General features: G+C 47.8%; 2 protein-coding genes across 19 annotated transcripts in view; one reads left to right on the plus strand and one right to left on the minus strand.

The window, feature by feature from the left end:
- SMOC1 (SPARC related modular calcium binding 1) overlaps positions 1–5,437 on the plus strand; it is a 132,663-nt gene extending 127,226 nt beyond the window's left edge. For 3 of the 9 annotated variants that reach the window (XM_065064433.1, XM_065064426.1, XM_065064428.1), the window contains 2 exons: positions 39–89; positions 2,013–5,437. In XM_065064433.1, coding sequence (XP_064920505.1) covers positions 39–89; positions 2,013–2,029 — 68 coding nt within the window. In that variant the 3' untranslated portion in view covers positions 2,030–5,437. The remainder of the gene's footprint in view (positions 1–38; positions 90–2,012) is intronic. The other 6 variants (XM_065064435.1, XM_065064429.1, XM_065064431.1 and 3 more) reach the window with 3 other exon arrangements.
- A 5,380-nt stretch (positions 5,438–10,817) lies between these two features.
- The window catches only part of SLC8A3 (solute carrier family 8 member A3), a 126,046-nt gene continuing 113,547 nt past the window's right edge, over positions 10,818–23,316 (minus strand). For all 10 annotated transcript variants that reach the window (XM_065064421.1, XM_005502248.3, XM_065064419.1 and 7 more), the window contains 4 exons: positions 18,636–18,760; positions 18,018–18,117; positions 16,198–16,473; positions 10,818–15,900 (listed from right to left, as the gene is read on the minus strand). In XM_065064421.1, the coding sequence (XP_064920493.1) occupies positions 15,524–15,900; positions 16,198–16,473; positions 18,018–18,117; positions 18,636–18,760 (878 nt within the window). In that variant the 3' untranslated portion in view covers positions 10,818–15,523. The remainder of the gene's footprint in view (positions 15,901–16,197; positions 16,474–18,017; positions 18,118–18,635; positions 18,761–23,316) is intronic.

Below are 23,316 nucleotides of genomic sequence, written 5' to 3' on the forward strand. Positions count from 1 at the left end.
CATTTATTGCCTTTAACATGGTTCTTGGATTTTTACAGGTAGCCTGAGCAGTTTCCCCAGTGGAAAAAGACAAGGCCTTAACCCTTTCAGTGAGTATCTTGTCAGAATGTTTCCTTTTTTTTCTGTTATAACCACGTGTTCCAGAATTCATTCTCCCCTGCTCTCCTATGTTCACAAATATAAATATAGAAACAGTTGGAAACCAAAGTTGTTAATAAGAGGTGTGAATACAATAGTATGCAGCTCCACTGCATCATTTTGAAGTTCAGCACTGTGTGTTCAGCTGGGGCAGACAGCGTACTGCTAAGGAATTAGAACAGGATACAACAGCTATGGGAGAAACACTCCCCTACCCTATTCTCCCTGCTTCTAGCAAGCAATGATTTAGGTGATTTGTTGTGTTTACATTGCATTACTCTGTGGACAGGTTCCCATGAAGATTCTTCTCTATCGCAGTGAAGGTCTGCTCTCCTCTGTATTTTGTGGCACTAAATTGTGTGAAGAACAACTTTTATTTGTTTTGCTTTTAGGCCTGCTTGCCTCATTGTTTCATTTGGATGCTTCTCATTTTGAACTGTGAGAAACAGTGACCAGTTCTCCCCTGCCTGTGTTTCCCATGCCATTTGTTGTTCTGTAGCCCTGCAACATACATCTGGTTAGACTCCTTTCTGTGTAAACACCTAGGCTTAATAACAGAAGCCCTCCCATACCTCTTCTATTCTCCTTACCTTTCTGGGTACCTTATCTGGTCCTCATTAAATGAACTGAACAGAGAACAGAAGATAAAGAACAGCTAAGCCTTATACATTCATGTAGTGATGTTTCCTGGTATGTCATCCGTTCTGAGCATGTATTTGATTTTTGTCTGCTGCTAAAAGCTGAGCAGAAGCATTCAAAAAATTGTGTACCATGGCTTCAACCTCTTTCCTAGTCATCTGGAGTGCTTAGTGTAGGACAGGTCATCCTCACTTCCCACTCATGTGCTGCTTTGCACCTATAGACATTGAAGTCAATCTGCTGTTTTTATGAGCTGGTCATTGAGCACTGTGAGCACCTTTTGCAGAGCTGTACAGTCAGTTTCAAATATGACTATCTGGAATGATTTTGCATTTGACAGTAGTCACGCCACATGGCAGGGCATGTTGATTAGCACTGATCCCGGTGAGGCTTGTTTGTTAGCCTTTCTCATTTCTGAAGACCGTACTTCTGCCTTCTCTTCACTGTGTTTACACCTGTAATTAATGTGCAGAGCTCTCGCTCTGATATCGTAAGAGCTTTGGTTCTTTAAGAACCTTTGATGAGGGGCTTATCAAAAGCTTTCTGGTGAAACAAGCTTGGAGGAGTGTGTGTCCATCTGAAATGCCAAGCAGCAACCTCACACCATCCACGGGAACACTAACAGTTCATCAGGGTCCTGGGACCCCCAGTGTGCTGTATCTCTGCCACAGATTCAGTAGCTTGGTGGGCTTCAGAGCACCTTGTGCAGGCAGTTCTCCAAGAGCCACTGAGCAGGGAGACAGCTGCCCTGTGCTGTGGCAGAGCTGGGGAGAGGCAGCTTGCTGTTGCCCTGCATGCCTGCCTCCTCCAAGGCTGGCCAGCCTGCTGGGGAAAGCAGCAGCTGCCTGCGGCACCAGGGGCTTCTGCATCAGCCCTGGCAGGACAGAGAGAAGAGAGAGATGTCGGACCAGTTTATTCCCCGGACTGAACGCCCGTTTCCAAGGAGGGGGAGGGAAAGTGGTTGTTTGTGTTTAAAAATACGTCAGTCCCTAGGGCTCTGTGTGACTCATTCAATGCTTTTTTCAGCCAGGCCGTCTCATTAGCCCCTGGTTGTTTTCAGCCTCACAGCTTACTCTGGGATCTCAGCCTTCTGGGGCCATGGCTGCAGCAGAGGCTGTACTGTATCTTTATCAGTCAGGTGCCCTTTTGGTTTTAGTATGCCTTTTTTCCTCACTTTCCCTGCTTCTGATTTTTGTGTTTGTTTGTTTTTCCTCCTTACCACCCCATCCTTTCAGTAGGTCGCCTGGTGTAGCAGCAGAAGACAGGAAGGGAAGGCGGGAGCCAACCCAAAGGAAAGGAAGATCCAGCGACAGACGGATGCTTGTGAGCAAGCATGCAGCATCAGCAACATCCAGTGTAGCAGAAGTGGCACCCAGAACGTTTGCACTTTTTAATGATTGATTTGGGTTTGGTTTTAATCGCTTTTCAATGCCATTATCTAATACTTTGGAGAGTGGGGGGGGAAGCAGGATCATGAGTTTTTGAAATTGAAACAGCTACTGATGACATACAATTGAGTTCACTGGGACTCAAAGAAAGAGAATTTTATATACTGTATATAAATATATATGTAAATTGTACAGTTGTCTTGTACAGGGCTTGGAGTCACTATTCTGTTCCTCCCTTTGCTTTTGAAAGCTCTTAGTATTAGAGGCACACTTTGCATGTAATGGGTTACAGTAATGTTTTCATTTCTGCCACCAAACCATTATTCAATTGCAAACCTTAACATCCCCTTGCACAAAGGAGCAAGTATATCAGCATGACTTGTGCTTGCAGATATGCACACAGTGCCAAATGCTTCTTGTGAGCAGCTGAACTCCTTATTTTCTTACCATAAAGCCCTGTGCAACCCACAGGCAATCAGGCTTAGGGAGAGCACAGATTTCACCTAAGTATTGGTGCACTGCAGAACTGCTTAAAGTATGCATAGAAAAGGGTTGGATTAAGGACATAGAAAAGTAGTTTCTGCACCTGTTGCAAGTTGTGCAGAAATGAACTACAAATGCATTACTATCCAGGCTCAGAAGACATGCTTAGCAAAGATGTGCCAGGCCTTGGGAATATAACACTGTAGGGAGGACATGGGAGCCATAGGCCTAGTAGAATCAGTGGACTGAAGTCTTGCATCTTCCTCTCTGATGAAGTGTTCATCCATGTGTTGTTCAATAAAAATATTGAGAAGCCTGCTAAAAGCAGCATCAGCCTGCCTGTTTCTTTGCTGAACTGCAAAGGACTTTTTGTTAGTGCAGAAAGACACAATCATGCTGCTGGTCACCAAGAGTCTGGTTTTACTTATGTTTCAACACTACAGCTTGGGCCATGCTGACAGGTCAAGGACTGTCTGCAATGACTGTCCTTGTCTTTGGTGGTTGTGCACCGCAGGCTCCTCTCCTACACAGTGGTGTGCATGCCTAGCTTAGGGTGTCCACCCGATTCACTCTTACCGGTACCTCCTGTGTTATCATGCTTCAGTGTCACATTACTGTAACAGTGAAGGCTTGCGTTGTGGAGACTGGTCTCTTGGAGGCCACAGGGCTTGTTTCAACTACCAGCAGGTTTTCCAGAGTTGTTCCTTATTTATCTCAGATACAATTGTAAAGTCAACAGCAGGGACACCCATATCTGCAATCTCAGGTTTGGGCAGTGTGTGATGTGACACACAGTATTTTTGCTTCGTGCATTTCCAACTGTTGGCAGCACTTACCCCTTTGTAGGAAACATTCTAAGCAGCCTCCTACTTCAGAGCTGGCAATCCTTGTGCCACTCGTCTCTGGACTAAGAACCTGTAGTTGGAAGTGATGACATGCCATGCTAATATGCGATCACACCAACTATTGCTTATAACAGCATTGTCTTACTGTAGAGACCGGCCTAGTCCCTTGAAGCTTTGTTGCTTTGGTAAAAGCTGTTGCAACACAGCATCTTCACTCTGTGACATGTCATCGTGGTGATCGCTTGAGATAAACACATCACAGCAGGAGTGTCCTGATGCAGTAAGTTAGTGCCTTGTTGACAAAATTGGAAGTTTAAAAAAACCCATTTATATAAATAACTGTTTAAGAGTAGTAATAATTCTTCCTCTGGGAAGCAGATTGGAGTTAAAGCATTTGGCATGGTTGAAGACACCTCTGGTAATCTCTAAAGTATATATCATACCACCATAATATGAAGAAGCACTGTTTTTAGCATGAGGGGATCCTGTTGCTAGAATGTCATGGTTTCTCACATACGATGTATGTGGAGTTTTTGGCCTGCAAGCTCCCATCTTCTTGATTGCATCTTCTCTTTTTTAAATGCTTGGGGAACGTCATTTGTGCATTGAAATGATTTGGTTTAGTGTATAGTTAGAAATGTCCCTTTCACTCATTAATCCTATTGTAGAAGCAAAGAAAGAAATCCAATTGTATAAAAAAAAACCCATTTTTAATATGGTAGTTTTAGGAATTAAAAGCTCTGGCTGCTGGTGGTGTTTTGTTTTGTCTTAATGTATAGTTGCATCCAGCAAAAGCAGCCACGTGGATGCCCACAGGAGTTCTGTCAGCTAGCCGCTGGGGCCGGGTGATGCCCCACAAGATTGCTGGGGGAGTGCAGAGCTGCTAAAAGTCATTGCATCTTTTCTTCTGGCAAACCAGCCAGCCATGGCTCCTGCCTGTCACATCAATCTTCCTGCAGCCCTCCTATTTCTCGTCCTTGTGTCTTTCTCCTCCAAAAGGCCTGTGTTCACATGTACTTAGCAATTAAAATTGGGTCAGTTCTTCAAGGAAGCCAAACTAGGGGTGGCTGTTGATGTCAGCTTTGGTATTGGTGGGTATTCATATTGCTATGCTAGAGCTGACTCTATGGATGGATTGGGGTCCAAGCATTATATTGCTTTCCTCTTTACATTCATGAGATAAGTCCAAGTCACCACATTCTGACTTGTTGGGTTTGCATGCACCTCTGAGCAGGTTCTGGAAACACTTGTACATTGACATGCAAGACCCACCAAGCATAATTGTGTAATGTCCAGATAGAGGCTGGGTTACTTGTTCCGGGTTTGTGTGTTGGAAGATTGTGCAGACAGTACTGGTCCCAATTCATATAACACATCCTGTAAGCTGTGCAAACTGTCTGCACATGTCAGAAGAGAGCAGGGCCTCTTCTCTCATTGCTTTTATTGCCAAATAACTGGCCAGTCCACCTGGCTGTTAGGCCAAACATGTCCTTATCTTGCAGCAGTAAGGATGTTCTGCTCTGCCTTGCATCGGTAGCATTCTGATGAAGCTGGGGATTGGGGAGTGTCAGTGTTGTGCCTGGAAGCAGACCTGGGCAAGTCTCTCCTCATCCTTCAAGTTCTCCTGGGCCTCTCCAGCTCTACTTTGAATGACAGCTGAAAACAGCTGGGACAGAGAAGAGAACCAAGGGCTCCATAGTGCAAGTCATCTGCTCTTCCTGCCAGAAGTAAAAATCTTTCATTTTTATGCTGATCCTCCAAGGGCATAATGTGTTGGAGGGAACTGCATTACAGTGGGATTCATCTGTGTGAAGGTACCACTTTCCATGGCCTGAGTTTATATTGAACTTACGCTGCCCCAGCACATTTCTGCCTATGGCATTGTTTGTTAGACTGAAAGGCATCTGTTTGGTTTTGGTTTTGTAATAAAATAGATAACTTTTGCTCCAGTGTCTTGTGGTTGTTTCTTGTCGAATTTTTATTTCCAGAACTTCTCTCTTCCACATAATGTTTTGTTACTTAGGCAGTGCCATAGCAGAGGGAAAGGGACTCTCCTGCTCCCAGAGTCAGGTGTCAGTCTCTGGCTGGGATCTGAGGTCCTTGGATGTTTCTCTCCTGTGTGTAAGCCTCCAGGTTGAATTGAAACATGCTCCAGAGTGCTTCTCTGCGGTCTGATGACAGCTGCCTGAATCTGCTCAGGCTGCTTTGGAAGACTGTAAAGCTCTGTTGGGAGAGTAGAGGTGACTGCAGGAGGTGGGACACACAGCCAAGGGGGATCTCTCTAAGTCTCTCTAAGCCAGAGACAGAAGTCAGGCACTGCACCTCCCGTCTCCTTATCCCTACTCACCTTGGAGCCTTCGTACTTTACTTCTGCAGGTCAGGCCTCACTGTGTGGGAGCCTGGAATACTATCTTCTAGGTGACAAGCAGCAAGCTATGCTGGGAAGCTGCTGCTATTGTAAAATGTGCTTTTTCCTGGCCTACAGGAAGGTCCTGTTCATTCGAGACTGCAGCACCAAGTCTGTGACAGAGGAGGCCACACACCCTTCCCATCAAGCAGATTTGACCAGTTTTCTCATCCCTGTCTATGTCATTTTACTTGATCACTTGTAAATTTCTTGCAATTAATATTGCACATTGAAGGGGAGGCAGTTGCAGTCTCAAAGTGACATTTTCTGCTTGTATAGAAGTCACAGGATGGCTTGTTCCTAAATGAATGGAGAGGCATCTGCTAAGGCTGTTGTCTTTATATGCAAGTTCAATAATGAAAGAAAATGCAGGGATGAATGACAGCCAACGTTGATTTGTCAAGAATAAAATGGCAAACAACTAATTTCCTTCTCTTACCAAGGTAACGAGCGTTGAGGCTAAGGGAGAAGCAGTTGTTATCATCTCTGGAGTTCTGCAAGGCTTAATTAAAAATGGGAAAAGAATTTATTTTTAAGAGCAATTATTTGACTGTTTCCTGCTTCTGGGGTCGACATAAGGTACTCTGAGAGGCCTTCCCCCTTCCCTGGTGGTGCAGTCGTTCTATTAGCAAGTCAGAAGAACTACAATGAGCTTGCTTCTTTCTTTGCTTCCAATAGTGATATTGCTAGAAGACTTTACCTCCTCCCCCACCTCTTCCCACCTTGTCTTTGACATAACAAAATCCACATTCAGAATGCTGACCTCCTGACTTCTCAGCAGCCAGCCCTTGCAAGCCATTTTCAGGCAAAATAACTTGGCAACCCTCCAAAATCTGGTATTAAATTGGACAGCAGGATCTGCAGAAGCGGTGCTCCTTGGTTTAGAAAACACCTTGAAAACAAAGCAGGTTAAAAAAACACCACCTCGGGAACCAGGAGTATAACAGCAAGTATTTTCTGTGGAGTGTTTGCCAGGAAACCTAAGGCTATGATGTTTTCTGCCATCCTGTATCTGAGGGCCTATTTGCTGATTTCAGTGGCTGGTTTTGTTTTTCAAAGCTGCCTTGGCTGTGCACACCGGGAGGTGTCTGGTGTTCCTTCAGAAAACACCAGCTCTGCGTTACATGTTGCAGCGCAAACTTATAGCCACACCTCATGCAAAAGCACAAATGCACGTTTATTCCATGTTACGTTGTTCTTTCAGCAAAATGAGAATGGGCTGAAGGTCTCCTGTCTCTCAGCCCAGGCAGAGGAGCCATGGCCTCACCACAGGCTTAGCCAGTTGGGTTGGCACACCCCTGAGGACCAGGCACGGGCAGCTCTCTTCTCCCTCCCTGAGCCTGACCTGCACTGTGCTGCAGGCAGAAAGATGCATGTTGGGTGATGATGGGGACAGAAGATTGTGGCTCTTGGGTATTGAGGTTGTTGCCTCCTCCGTGGTGCCAGGAGGAATCGCAGGCCCAACACTCCTGCATGCAATTCACAAGTAGGTGGCCCTAGTTTGGAGCTCCGAGTAGCTCCTCAGTGCAAGGTTTGTGAGGCTGGAGTGCAAATGAATTCAGCTTACCTTACTAAAATAAATTCAGTCCCAGTACAAAACAGATCCTTAATTCATTGCTTTTTGATATGTGAACAGACTTAGAACTGTCTGTGACTTATGTCCTCAATTTGGCGAAATGAGTTGTTCTGCAGCATCTCAGTGCCATGTTTCAAGCAATAAAAACTGCAGGGTTTGAATGTCACTTCTATAGGGCAGCTTTGGCTTTGCATAGCATCAAGCACAATTGCTATCTCCCTCAGTCATGATTTTGGCTGGGACCACTCAAGTAATCCCTGCTGACTTCACCATGTCAGAAAAGAGTTGACGCAGCATTTGGCTGAAGAGAAGGAACTATTTCTGAAGTGACTTGGATGTTCTCGCTATGATCTGGCAGGTTGTAACAAAGCTGTATGAAGGTGGCTGAAGTTGGATCAGTTCATCTGCAACCCAACGGGAACCTGATTTTTTGCATCCCTTGAGCTGTTATGATTATTTCAAGTGTTCCAGTGTTTGCTGCAAGTTTTGTCTTCCCAAAATGCAGTTGAAAACCTTGTATAATTAGTTAATCTAAAGTTCTTAGACTCCAAAAAATTAAAATATCAAATATCAAAAACTCAGAAAACTGATGGGCAGGGCTCTGTGAAGAGATGCCTTAAAGGATAAAACAGATCTGAGAACTGATAAAAAAGCTGGGATCAAAGTCCCAATAAGAAATTATCCTGCTGCAAGAGAAATGAAGTAGAGACAAATAAAGTGGATCAAGAGCTCTTAAACATCCTGAAGCATTAAAAAGAAAAACACGAAAAGTGGGGTTGGCGCATTGTAGACTACATGTGGGATTCCAGGGGACTTAAGGACGGCACGGCAATGTCACCTAACTAGTGATGAAGAAAAACATAGGCAATTATAGACCTGATGTCCTAATAACTATCCGTGAAAACTCGTAAGTGCAAGCTACTGACCAGTTAGATTTATAAATTTGTAAAAACAAACAAACAAAACCAAAAATACAAACAAAATCAAAACGCCACCACCAAAGAAAAAAACACACACACGCACAAAAAAAGAGAAAACCCTGGAATGAATTTGTTCATGTTTTACTGAGGACGAATCGTATCAAACTAATTTGATTCCATTCTTTGACAGGATAACTGGCCTCATGGCTAGGGGGGGTCAGCACTAGATGTGATATGTCTTGACTTCGGTATGGCTTCTGGCACTGTCCCAGAAGACATTCTTGTAAGCAAGCTGAGGAAATGAAACTGAATTAGACTCACAATATGTTGAGCTCAGTGTCAAAATCATAGTGCTTTCTGGGAGATCTTCCCAGTGGCTGTCCGGGGTCAAGGCCTATTCAGGATTTTCATCAGCAGCTTTCAGAAATTGTTTTACTATGAAATTTCCTGGTGATATCTAACTGGGAGGGGCTGTACCTATGAAGGGTAGGACCAGAATGCTTGATGAATTGCAGAAACCATCCAACTCAGCAGAATGAGTTTCATCAGAGAAGCAGGTGATGACCTGGTGCAAGGAAACTGGTGTGAATGCACAAACACAAAGCGAGACCCAGCAATCCAGCAGAAACATAGAATCATAGAATGGTTTGGCTTGAAAGGGACCATTAGAAGTCATCCAGTCCAGCCCACCTGCAATGAGCAGGGACATCTTCAACCGGATCAGGTTGCTCAGAGCCCTGTCCAGCCTGGCCTTGAATGTCTGTAGGGATGAGGCATCTACCACCTCTCTGGGCAACCTGTGCCAGTGTTTCACCAGCCTCATCATAAAAAAGTTTTTCCTCATGTCTAGCCTGAATCTCCCCTCTTTTAGTTAAAAACCATGATCCCCTGTCCTATCAAAATAACCCCTACTAAGTTTGTCTCCATCTTCCTTAAAAGCCCCTTTTAAGTACTGAAAGGCCTCAATAATGTCTCCCTGGAGCCTTCTCTTCTCCAGGCTGAAGCAACTGCTCAGGACTGGAAGAGGAAAAAGTGAAGAATCTGGCTTACCATATACAAAATGCTCTTAGGACAAGGATAGTAATCACTTGTTTTCCATGCCCTTGTGAATAAAACAAGAAGGAAAAAAAATAGCAGAGCAAAAACCACCAACATTTGGGTTTACTGTTATTTTTCTGCCCAAGATGCTAATGAAGAAGAGGATGTAATTGAATCTCTTTTCAGAGCTTTTTTAAGAACTTATTGAACAACGATGGTGTTGATAGATGCATGGAGGCACTCTGTACAGTATGTCTCAATGCCAAGGAGGTGTTCAGGGGACCTTCTGAGAGCTGTATTGAAGCTGTTGTGTTGAAGTTTTTCTTTTCGTATATTTTTCCATGGACCCAAGTTGTACACAGTTCTCACAAAATGGGACTAGAGTTTCTGTAATACAAGCTTATATTCTGAAACAACAGAGACATCTTCCTGGGAACACACATCTCACATCCTAAAAAAAAAATTAATAAATCTTGCTTGGCTGGTTTATTTCTTTAATTCACTTATATATCACACCAGTTTCAAAGTACTTCCTAGACATGTTATTTTTTACTGCATTCTTCAAACTGGGCCTATTTCTGAGTGCATGCCCAGTTGTATATAATGATTTTTCCTTTAGCCACAGCTCCCACTCAGCTTGCCGGATACATGGCAATAGCAGCAGAACCATCTGGAACATCGGTGAATACTTGCATTCAGGTGCAGTAGGAACATCTGATGAGCTCACCAACCTCACATCACACCTGCAGGCTCCATGTCTAAGCTTAAATTACCACCTGAGGCCAGGTGTGGGGCAGGGTTCGGTTTCCCAGCCTGCGTGGAGAAGGGCTGAGGGTTTCTGCTGCTGGCAAAGGGGGCAAGCGTGAGTGACACCCCTGGCCACCTACCGGGATGCCCTGTGGGCCTGGGGTGCTGGTCTCTCTCCCCCACTGTGTGCTGCCAGGCAAAGCACAGACCTCCCTGGGCAAAGGGAAGGCAGGGTGTAAATCAGGGTGTTAATTATTGAGAGAGTTTAAATAGGTAATTTTAAGTGCTGGGAGGTCCTTAAACCCTTGCCCCTCTGGCGGCAAGGTGGGAGCCCTGTCTTCTCTGCTGGGCGGTGAATGTCACTGGCACATACAGGTCTGTTATTAACAAGCTGGCTGCTGCTGGCACATGCACACAGATGGCAATGGCCATTGAAAACTTTTTTTTTCGCATCTAATACTCCAAAGTTTATTCTTGGTCACAAGTGCTTTTCAGCTTGTGGCCAGGGCTCGCTAGGGCTCAGCAACTGCTGCTTCCATTTGTGTGGGCTGGGTCCTACACCTAGGTTAGGGCTGTGACCACTCCCTAGCAGAATTAACCCAAAAAAGCTTTTGTCTGTATTTTTCCCCATGAAAAAAAAAAAAAAAAAAAAAAAAAAAAAAAAAAAAAAAAAATCCAGGTGAATTATATGAGAAATTACCTGCTTCCAGCTGACACTGAAGTGTAACTGAGGCTGGGTTGAAATTTCGTGGCTTTGAATAGTGGCATATTCAAGCATGACCACATCTCCTGGAAACCCTTCTGTTACTGTCTATGTCTATGCTATTGTGCTATCAAGTGGATGATGGGCATTCCTCAAAGGTCTTGTTACTAACCCTTTATCTCAACAGCATCCATGTACAACATACCATGGGTCCTCTAAAATGCTTTTCCAAAGCCAAGTGCTATGCTGGTGGAGACATGCAGGTAGGCATCATCTCACCGCAGGAGTAGACCAGAGTGTTTGAAGCCTGAGGTGGTACATGCAGCTGATGGGGGCTTCTCCTTAAAGATGGTGCCGTGAAGTGAGGTCAGTTGCTGCTTTGGGATGGAAGGTGGTGGTGGTGGGGTCCTCCCACACCAGGGACAAGGGGCTTACAAACCAGTCCAGCAGCCCAACCGTGGAATCAGAGGAAGTGTGCAATCACAGGATATTTTTGTGGTTTATTTGTGCTTCATCCAGTAGAGCGTTGATCACACCAATAACACAGTGATTGCCAAAAAGGTGACAAAGCCAATTCTGAGAGCTGCAGTTGCCTCCTCCCGGGCTTAAAACCTTTGCTCCCTGGCTCTAACAAACATTTCATTATCACCATACGGTACTGCAGCCAATTCCTGATGCCTGCACACTCCTGTCACTCAGCCCAGCTCACTCAGGGACAATCTCCTTTGGTCCTGGACCTAAGCATCAGTGCTTGTGGGGACCGGGATGCTTCTGCACAGCCATGGTAGCCAGCCAGCCCCAAAGGGTCACAGTCCTTCCCCTCTCTCCTCCAAGAACCCCCAGCCACCTCACTGGAGTCAAAGGCAACGGGTCCTTTCCTAGAACAGGAGCTGGAGCTGGTATAAGGCTTCCCCTGGGTCAGGAGCAGGCGTGCTTGCTGCAGGTACTGTGGCTCATGGAGGGCTGCGAAGTGACCCCACAGGCTGGGGGGAGATGGGATCATGCAGGACCCAGTAGGTCACTGGCCTTTTTGTGGCCGGGCCAGTGGTCTTCGCTGAGCCCTGGCTGCCCCAGGGAACAATGTGCAGTGCAGCCTCCCCACAGCCACTCTCCCAGGGCCACCCTTCCTGCAGCATGGGGTTCTCCCAGCCCAGCTGCCACCAGGCTGTACCAGCCACCCCTTTGCTGCAGAAAGGCAAATGGAGATGGTTCTGGCACAAAGCTCACTGCAGAGGGGATTTTTGGGGTCAGGGGCCCAAATACAAGTGGAAGAAGGCAGTTAGTGGTGATACTGGGTGAGGAGGTGACACAGTACTGGACGAACCCAGGGCATGATTCCTGGCCAGCTTGACAGGGATGGACAAGTGATGCCCCTCTGCAAAGCTGATTTGTACCCAAAGGCTGATGTTTGACTGGCATCCACACAGAGCAGCATCACCTGGATGGCAAAACCCCTGTGGTGCTGGAGGTGCCCCCGAGGCAGTGGAGTGGGAAGGCAGCCAGAGGTACCACTGGCACCACACCACATGTAGCCCTTAGACTGTGCCCCCGTGCCACGGCAGTCCCCAGTGACAAAGCAGCTCCTCTGTTCACCTCTGCTTTCCCTTCTGATATCAGGGCACGTTATTTATTCTCCAATGCAACAGTGAAGGGGTCTTGGTGAGGAGTTGGGATGAAGAAGAGGGGGAGGCTGAAAGGTAGGCATGTGCCGCCCAGAGCATGAGGAAGCCAGCGGCTGTCATTGCAGGCTGTTGCGGGAAGCTGACGGGAGAAACGATGGGGAATGAGCAGTGAGAACAGCAACACCAGCAAAGTTCCTCTGGGCCAGCCAGGGGCAAGTGCTGCGGGGTTCTCCCAGCAGTACTGAACCGGAGGGCTGAGGTGGCATGGGAAACAAACCAGCCAGAGCCAGTGTGACCAAGTCCAAGCACCTGCCTAAAGGCAAACAGGAGCAAGCAGATAGCTAGCCCCAAAATAAACCATAAAAGCCTCAGCAAATAAAAAACAAAAATCCCCAGAGGCACCAAACTTGCCTTTTTTTTTCAGCTTGCATATTTTTTAATGAAGTAGAAAATAAAAATAAAAGAAAGAAACGCTCCACAGCTGCTTTTGGCCTGGCACAGATTGCCCTTGTGCATGGAGAGCACAAAGGTCCCCATGCAGTGGGCACTCATGACAGCTGGTCTTCTCCCTGTGTCCCCTCCCCGAGGTCAGCTGAAGAAGGAAGCAGATGAAAAGCACGTGGTGGATACAGCACAAGCAACAGAAGAAACTCCCCCAGGCTGAGCTTTACCCAGGGGTGTGTGAGCTGGCATGGGTAAAACAGACTTGCTATGTCCAAATTAAAAACAGCAATGATAACAACCCCCCCCCACCCCAAGAGCTGTACTTTAACCACCACAACTACGTCCCCCTGCCAAGGACAGCATTTGGGGGGGGCTTTTGTAATCTTTCTTTCAATGTCACATATGTGCTCCAGGGTCCCTGGCTGGCAGGCAGAGGTGGCCAGCAGCTGCTCTTGGTGGCTGTTGGCACAGCCGGAGGCCAGAAGGACCGGAAGGCTCGGTGGCAGCCTGGCTTTGGGGTTTCTTGCCCATCATTTTCTCTCCCAAAGGCATGATGAGGGAGGACAAGGAGGCTGGATGCTTGTTGGCTTCAAACTCAATGGCTGTCACTCATGCTGGGCTCCCACTGGCAAAGCTCTTGCTGCTTGTCTCAGAAGGATCCTTCTTCCCTGCTTTATGTGTATACACATTTACATATAGATATCTGATAAACATTTTGTATGAAAATAAATACTTCATCTGTGTGTTAAGGACCATTATCACTCTCATCTAGACACTTGCCATGACGTTACATCTTTTTGTCCATGACGTTACATCTTTTTGTCCACGACAACCTTGTTCCCATTGCTTTTTTCCTGACCTGTGGCCACCTCCTCCCTGTGTCCTGGGCAGCAGAAATCACTGCAGTGGGCAGAGCCACAGCCTCTGGCAGCCCCGTTCTTACTTGCTGCTTCCCAGGATCTGGCTTATTATAGAGAACTTTGTGAAGTAAATGTTTCCCTTTAGAGCACCTGCTTCTTGATAGAAGAAATTATCTTCAACTTGAAAACACTTTACAAAGAATAAGGATTTAACAGCCTCTTAAAGGGCTCTCAATTAAGAAATATGTTTCTAGATAGCACTGTTTATATAGATATAGGTATAGTTTTTATTTATTTTTATTACCAACCCAACATTTCAACTTGCAGCCATTGATGTAATTAATGACATACTCTCATGGTGTTTTGTTTTTTCCTTAAAAATAAATGCACTTCAAATGAAAAGGATGCCTTTTTCTCTGTCTGATGTTTCTAAAAGGTACTTGAGATGCTACAGGAGTCCTGACGTGGGTGGCAGTTCTGAAGCCTGTACCTTTCAGTGGCCTGAAGAGCACCAGCAAGGTGCGGGGGCTGTGAAAACAGGGGTAGCAAAAGAGCGAAAGGGCAGCCACGGCACAGCTCGGGGTGGATGGTGCTGGGAACACACGTGTGTGCTCTCTGGGTTTTCCTGAATTCATTTCCACCTCCGAGCAGGAGGCCCACACAGCAAACCCACCACCACCATCCCAAGGAGCTGGTACTGCTTCCCCTGGCTCCCTTGCTCCCCCAGGGCAGACTGTTCCTGGGTAACAATTTATTTCTTTATCAGTTGTAAATTAACAGAATTTTCTCTCCCTGCAGTACCACAAGCTCAAAGTTAATTATACAAAGAGAAATGCCATAGTCAAAATTTACATGATACTTATTATATTAGAAGGTTGAAGTTTGGGTTTGTTTTTTTGTTTGTTTCCTCCTTTTTTTCTTAGCCCAGGCAGGTGACTGAGATGCTACATGCTCCAGCCTTTGTCACCGAATGTATGTGTGTGTCTGTGTTTGTATTAAAAATATATCAGTCTTGTGATGTTCTTAAAAAAGAAATGGAAGGCGGCGAGGGAGGAGAACAGTAATAGTGAAAAAGTTCTTTAACTGTGTCACAGTCTTTTGTGGCTTCAAAAAATACACATGTTCAATTCCAGCACTGATGGCAGCTTTAAGCTTTAGAGTAGATTTTTAACATTTTTCTGTTTTAGTAGTAAAAATAAAAAATAAAATACCTAAGCAGCATGCCCCCCCAAACCAAAAAGCAACTAGCAAATGAAAGGAAAAATAAAAAAAGAAGGAAAAAAAATAATTTCCTGATCAGCTTTCTGCAATTCCCAACCAGTAAAAATAAGAAGACATCTCCTTACAGCAGAAGGGTGGTGGGGAGGCAAGTGGACAAGCCCCTGCAGGAGAGGTGGCCTTTGGAGATGGCTGAAACTTCTTAATCTCATCGAATGGGCTCAGTGGCTGGGTTTATTCTGTTTTGTTTTGTTTCAACACTTGCCATTGTTGCTTTCTTTTATTTTTGTATCATTTTGGGTGGGGTTTTTTTTTGTGTGTTTTTCACTCTGTGATGGTTTTGCCCATCTTGGCACCCAGCTGTCCGACCGTCTGGGCAGCAGCAGCCCCTGACGGACAGCCGTCCCCCCCGGTGAAACCGCACTTCCAGGGCCAGTGTCCGGTGAGGTAACGGAGGAGGGGAAACCTCCCCCGGCGGCACCGTCCCTCCACCACCTAAAACCCCTTGATGTAGCAATAGGCCTCCAGGGTGGCGAAGAGGATGTACAGCAGCCAGAGGCTGACGAAGAGCAATGTCGTGGCCAGTTTGCACCCCCGGGGGCCTCCCAGCTCCCCCCCGAGGTGGGGCCGCCGGCGGTAGAGGAGGACGCTGATGCAGATGAAAGCGAAGATGGTGAAGAGAGTGACAGAGAAGGCCAGGGTGCCTGCAGACACCTGGAACTCCTGCCCCTGTGATGCCCAGTAGATTGCCGCCACTGACCATGCCAGCCCGATGCCCAAGAAGACGTTGACGGCGTTGCTGCCCGTGACGTTGGTGATGGAGGCGTCAGCGTACACGTCCTGGATTGCTGCAGCTTTGCTGGCGAATGTGTCTGGGGTTGGGGGAGGAGGGAAGGAGAAATCACTGAGGGTCTGACAGGAGAAACAAGCAACCCTTCATGTCTAGGGGACGAGGGAGGCTCAGGTGCGGCACTGGCAAGATCGGGACATGGACCTCACCTGCTGCAGGCCCCCCATCCCGGATCCAGGGACACCAAGTTGCCACAAAGCGGGGTGCAGACATTGCCTGGGGACAGAGTGCTATGGAGCTCCTTCCCATCCCCATGACAGAGCTGCTTCCCTCAGGGCAGGGAGGTCCTTCCTCCCACCCAATTCCTTCCCCACCCCACCTGGTACTGAAGTGCCGAAGGCGACGAAGACGACAGCGGTCACGGAGTCCTTGAGGCCGATGGTGCAGCCGAAGTGGGAGGCAAGGTCACCAATGACGGCCGTGAGCATGCCGATGATGAGGATGGAGACGATGAAACAGGCCCAGCCATTGCAGTACTCGGTGGGGGGCACGCAGGCAAACAGCACCTTCCAGAAGACCGTCAGGAAGTGCATCACATAGTCAAAGCAGGACGGTAGGCGCTCCTCGCCCGACTCATCCTCATCCTCATCACCCGCTGCAAACAATGTGAAAGGAGAGGTCCAGTGCTCATGATGGGATGGGTCAAGATTACAGGGGTGGGCTGCAGGCCATGCTTGGTCCCCCTCCCAAGGGATCCAGGGATGCTACCCTGCTGGGACAAGGCAGCATCGAGCCAGCCACGACAGTGGGGTCAGGGCACACACGGTCCATCAATAATGGGTGAGGCTTGGGGACAGAGGTGCCTCCTCCTGGGACAGCCCAGAGCCTGCAGGGCTGGGGAGTGGCACAGCAGTGTGTTGGACCCATAGAGGGGCAGCCCTATTGCTGTACCCGTTCCCATCCACAGGCAGTCACATAGTATGTGGTCAGCCTATGGAGATCACTGTGGAGGGGCACCATGAAGTCACACAGGCAAGTGATGCTTTGAGGGTGTAAAACAGCAGGAATTGAAAGAAGTGGGCAACAGGAGTGACCTCTTGGTCCTCCTGCTCCAGAGCACAGGATGGTCTCCAGCAAGAAATTTCTCATCTGTGTGGGGGTATCAGCAGCAGCACTGTGGCCGCTTGGAGGGGTCCCCTTCTTAGCCTGGTGGGACTGTTCAGCCCCCAGGCTGGAAGCACTGCAGGTCTTTGTGTGGATACAGGCCAGTGGAAATAATCTGGTAAAAGAGAAAGCAGGTAGGGAGCACAGAGCAGATGGCATGACGAGAGAAATATAGGAGGAGAGAAGCGGGCCTACTTGCTACAAGGATGGAAGTATTGTTTCCACAGAAGCAGTTTCTCTTAATTGCTAGAAAGAAGAAAAGTGAATATCCCACACCTCTTCTTTCATGTCAGAAAAAGCCCCCATGGCCACTGGTGACATCTCCCACTCAGCTGCCTGTCTGCCTGCTGCCTGCACTATGGCTGGGGGGAAAACAGCCCTTTGGGAAAGATGCCAAACTGTCAAAGAAAGGTTCAGAAAGGTGTCTGAGTGTCATTAATGGCATGGGCATGCCTAAAATGTCTGTTTCAAAGCTGCCTGGTTCTGGAAGTGGTGAGCCCTTTCAGGCTTCCTGGGGAAGGGCCAGGAAGTATCTGGCCCTTTCCACCAGCTGCTACCTCATGGGGTGACGTGTCCTGTCTGTACATGGTAACCCTCCCTACTCCCAGAGACTCTACTGGCCATGGCAGACAGGACATCTTCCAGCAGCAGGAGCTATCTGAACAGGACAGCACTGGGCACACCAGGAGCCAGCAGCCCGGCCAGGATGGGATTTTGCTGCCTGCACACACTGCTCATCAGACCCCTGAAACTGCAGGAGCATTGCCAGCAGAAGCCATGTCTTGGAAAACTGGAGTCCTGGATGGCTCCACACCAAAAGATGGATCTCCTAGGCTGCTGCCTAGTGCATCAGCAGAAGTCCAGTACAAATAGAGCAGAGAAGCAATTTGGACTGGCTTTGCTGATGACCACCATGCACACAACCACTGAGCATCACTGACTAAGCAGATGCTGTCTCCTGAGCCCAGGCAGATCTCATCTCAGGCTGCAGGAACACAGGAGGGGCTTGTGTGGGTTTTCTGATGTCCCCCTCACCTGCACTGACGGTAATGGCCTCCATGAACTGGTCCCTCCAGGAATGTGTCCCTACAACCAAAGCCAGGTTTGTCTTCCTAATCAGCTTGTCCACGGTGCTCTGTTGTGGGAATAAAGATGCACAGCAATTAAACTGGCTGCTAGCAGGCAAGTCTGGTCTTGCAGTGCACTGTGGTCTCACTGACCCTTCCCAAACTGTTGAGGTGCCACAAGTATGCTCCTACCAGTCAGATGAGGCCATGACTGGAGTTGGGCCCACCTTCTCCCTGAACAGGCTGACCCAAAACTCACCACAGCCTGCTTCTTTGTCACCCCTTACTCCAGAATAGGCTGCTTCTTTTCTTGCCTCTGCCTCACCAGAGACAGCTTTGCTCCTGCCCTCTCCTGCACGCTGCTTTCTTCTGCTTCCAGCAGGTCCCCCTTGTCTTCATTCCTTCACCTTTGTCTACCAGCAGCTAAGTCCCCTGGCACTTGTAGGCTTCTCCCATACTTTACTGCCCTCCATGCCCTTTCCCTGCACATGCAGCCACCCCCAGCCTCCTCAGTTCTGCTTTCCATGGCTGCTCTTCAGTGCCACACAGCTTTCCCCTCCTAGAGGACACTGGGACAAATACTGACCTTGAACTCATAGGACTCCTCAATGATGACTTCTAGTTTTGGATGCTCGCCAAGTATTGGTTTGCCCATCTCTGCAATCCTCTTGGCTTCCTCCTCTTCAACCGTCAGCTTCCTCTCAGCCACCTCTGTGAAAGCAATGTCAACACCAAGCTGTAGATAGCAGACCTGGAGCACCAGGGCACTGCAAGGTCTTGTCTGCAGGGCCTGCACGTGGACTTCTGCAGCCACTTCACAGTTTCCTAAGCTCACACAGCAATTTTGGGGGCAGGGGTGGGGTGTTGGACCACAGAAACAAAGGACCAAGATTTCTGAATATCAGTCAGCAAGAACATACCCAACATGTTTTTAATTTGTTTAAAACCCCCCACAAATATTTATCTAGCCTGCATTGGAGCTCTTGGATGACATATGCTTTCCCATCATCCCTGCAGCAGCCACATCTTTGGGGAGACTGAGGTACCGATTCATTCTGCCATTTGGCACAAGCATTCTTTAAAACAGCTTCAACACCCTGGCATGCTTCCTGGTTTGAATAAATAAGAGATGGGATCTTTTTATTCCCCTTTGATTAGAAAATCACTGTTAGGACAGGGAAATGCTGGAGAGAGTCCAGGGTAGGGCAACCAAGATGATTAAGGGAGTGGAGCATCTCCCTTATGAGGAAAGACTGAGGGAGCTGGGTCTCTTTAGTTTGGAGAAGAGGAGACTGAGGGGTGACCTTATTAATGTTTATAAATATACAAAGGGTGAGTGCCATGAGGATGGAGCCAGGCTCTTCTCGGTGACAACCAACAGCAGGACAAGGGGTAATGGGTTCAAACTGGAACACAAGAGGTTCCACTTAAATTTGAGAAGAAACTTCTTCTCAGTGAGGGTAACAGAGCACTGGAACAGGCTGCCCAGGGAGGTTGTGGAGTCTCCTACTCTGGAGACATTCAAAACCCGCCTGGACATGTTCCTGTGTAGCCTCATCTAGGTGTTCCTGCTCCGGCAGGGGGATTGGACTAGATGATTTTTCGAGGTCCCTTCCAATCTCTAGCATTCTATGATTCTATGATACCACTCAGATACACACACAGAGTCACAACCACACATGCACACGTACATGTTCCTAGCATTTGGAAAAATGAACAGGAAGAGGTAAATCAGAAGCCACGTGGTGTTTTGCTTTCATGTTACTGGATATTCAGTTTCTTCTGGAGGAAACTACACCAGGACCCCAGTAGATGCCACCATGAGGCAAGAGGGGTGCCCCGTGCAGCATGTGGAGTTGACTTTGTGTCAGGCTCACCTTGCTGATGCCCCTGCAAACCCAGCAAGGTGCCTGGGAAAGCTCTGGTTGCCTGGATGGGAAGGAGCACCCCAACCAGCAAGAAGGGTGACCTGCCACTGTCCCTGGCCCTGAACAAGGTCAGGTCTCCCACCCACACACCCAAGCACAGGCACATGCCAATGGGCTCTCTGAAAAGCCTTGACATCTCGAGAAGGAAGCTGGGTTTCCCCTGGCTTTCCTGTGCCTGGACCAGCAGCGGCTCATGAGCTGCAGGACACAGCCCAGCTGAGCCAGCACAGGAGCTGGAGCTCTGCAGAACCTGTCAGGGGATTACAAATGTAGAGCATCTTGTTCTGGCTGAGCAGTGGGTCAGATGTCACCCAAGGTTTCCTGCAGAGTTTACGAACACCCCAGGTAATGCCTCAGATGTGATTAATCCCATGTGGCCTCCAGCAGATCTCATACTCACTACCAAAAATCACACAGAAATTATACAGTCCCAGTGAAATCTATTATAGTTATAAACTACACTTTCTCTTCAACAGCCTGCCTAGATTGATTGCAAAGACCGTAAGCCTTGCAAGACCTACAGAGTTTATAAAATATGTAACTACTGTGGCAGGTGACATTATTATAACCCATCACAGAAGCAGAAATAACTACATCCATCATCTGAAATCAATGATGTACATCAAACCCATCACTGCTTATGTCAAAGACATTGTACTCTGGATTTGGGAATCCCCAGAAGTTTACAGATACAGGGGAGCACAGCACTTGGAGAAGATGGGCAAAGCAGGATGCCAGGGGACATGGAGGACAGCTGCAGGAAAAGATCAAGCAAGCACAGAGGGGAGGAGACAGCTGAGCTGGAGAAGTGCAGAGACGGCAGTGAACCTGGACAAATGTTCTGCTTTGTGCTACACTTGGAGGCATGAACTGATGAATATGAAGAGCAAGATTCAAGTTACTTATATTCACTTAAGCAGGGAGTTTTCTAAGAGAGAGATCTAGAAAGTTGAGTCTCTGCCTCTCTCTTTACCTGTAAGTGTAGGAAGCTGACAAGCTATATCCATCGTTGAAAATGCAGGCACATGCCAGTTGCCATACCATATACACAGCTCTCTCCTGTCTGAGCTCCACCATCACCAGAAGCTCAGGGGAGGAGGCACCCTCAGCTCTGCAAGGCCCAGCCTGGAAGACAAGCTGAGCACGTGCTAGCGTGTGCTGACAGTACTGAACTGGGCAGAAGCACAGCAGCCGTCCCAGCAGGGCTGCAAAGCTGGGACACGAAGACAGTCTGGCTCACTGCAACCTTTGCTGAGAAGTGATCACACCAGAAAGGCTGCAGGTTGCAGCTGGCGGCACAGTCCCTTGGGCTCTCACCCACTGGCGGCAGTTGCACAGCACAGAAAGCAAATGTCTGGAATCAGAGGAGCTGCCCTGAAATACTGGGGAATACTGGGCAGAATTTCTTTAGCTTATCAACTCTGGGAGAAACAATGCAACGAACCTCCGTCCCCACTTTAACTGCTCTGAAAAAGGCCTTGGGCATGGTAAGACAACATAAAGCCTCATGCAAATATTAGCTACCTAGGCAAGGCTGAGCTGTGTGCAGGTTCATAGGCACATGCAGTGCAGAAAGCATTCTCCTCCCTGTAGGGAGCGATATCGAACATGATTTTACCCCAGAACTTGGCATCTTGGTCATGCTGATTTATGTACCTACACCAGGCAGGACAGTGTGAGAACCGAAATTCTCCTCTGAGGAGGAAGACCCTCACTGTGGCCAAGGAAGCTGGGCAAGCTGCATGGGTACCCCTGTGTCCCTGGCCAGCAGCAGGACCTTCAGTTGCTGGCAGGTGGCTTTGTTGCCTCTGCAAGCTGCTTGTGGCTCACCTAATGATTTGATGAGATGGCAATCACTTGCCAGGAAACTCTCAGAAGAGAGTAAATCAAGGGACATGTCCATATCCAGGAGTGGACAGAGAGGTGACTCCAGGGTTGGCTGCCGCATAAGCATGGGAGCGGATACTCCACCAAAGAGAAGTCGCTGGTGCTTACCGCAGCACTGGAGGGCTGTGGGACTTGTGCTACTTCAAATGGCACCTTGTCAGCAGAATAAGTGCCACTAGAGGCACCTTCAAGCCCTAGGTAACCTCACAGTAAAGGGAGAAGCTGAACAGTAATGGAGACCTCCAGCTTGCTGACAGCACAGCCACTCAGGGCAACAAAGATGATTAAGGGAGTGGAGCATCTCCCTTATGAGGAAAGGCTGAGGGAGCTGTGTCTCTAGCTTGGAGGAGACTGAGGGGTGACCTCATTCATGGTTACAAATATATAAAGGGTGAGTGTCATGAGGATGGAGCCAGGCTCTTCTCAGTGACAACCAACAGCAGGACAAGGGGTAATGGGTTCAAATTGGAACACAAGAGGTTCCACTTACATTTGAGAAGAAACTTCTTCACAGTGAGGGTGACAGAACACTGGAACAGGCTGCCCAGGGGGGTTGTGGAGTCTCCTACTCTGGAGACATTCAAACCCACCTGGACACCTTTCTGTGTAACCTCATCTAGGTGTTCCTGCTCCGGCAGGGGGATTGGAATAGATGATTTTTCGAGGTCCCTTCCAATCCCTAACATTCTGTGATTCTGTGATTTTGTGATTCTGTGAGACATGAATAATGGACGCCCTGCTGTCAGTCCCCAGCTCCTCTGCAGTGAATACAGTGAACTGGGAAGCAGAGAGAAGAAATGTGGTCACCCAGGAAGGCTCATCAAGGATGTCCTATGAGGGCAGCTGACTGAATACCACTCCCAGGCTGAATCTTTCAGCGTCAGCTGTAGAACAGGCATAGGCAGCATCCCCAAATGGGTACCTTGTAGAAATGTTAATAGAGGAAGGTTGCAGACAACAAAAAAGGAGGCAATTCCTTCACACTTCATTAAAAAGCAGTCACATTTGTGAATGTGTGACAGGAAAGCAAAGCACAGAAACCCAACAAACTTCAAAGGTGCACCTGAAAACATTGAACCTGCCACTGTATTTTTACTAAGGCTCTGACCTGATGCAGAAGACAGAGTTTGAATTGCATGTCAATATTGCACTGGATCTTGCTCAATGCACTTGTGCAAGTGATCCATAGGTGCCACACACCAGGCTACTGATAGTCCTCTGAATTTCGAGCAGTACCATTTGTGGCAGGAAGGACAAGCTTAAGAGCCCAGCTGATGCATCTCTTGCCTCAGTCTGTACTTGCCATACAATTAAGGGGAGAGTTAAGCACCTCCAAAGAGCAATACAAAGCACCTACATGAATCTGCCACTTCTCCTCACTTACCATTTAGGACACTTGAGCACCCTGTAGCACGAATCAGTGCAAAACCTCTTCAAAATGCCAGACCCCAA

The sequence above is a fragment of the Columba livia genome, chromosome 5, assembly GCF_036013475.1.
Source record: "Columba livia isolate bColLiv1 breed racing homer chromosome 5, bColLiv1.pat.W.v2, whole genome shotgun sequence".
NCBI lineage: Eukaryota > Metazoa > Chordata > Aves > Columbiformes > Columbidae > Columba > Columba livia.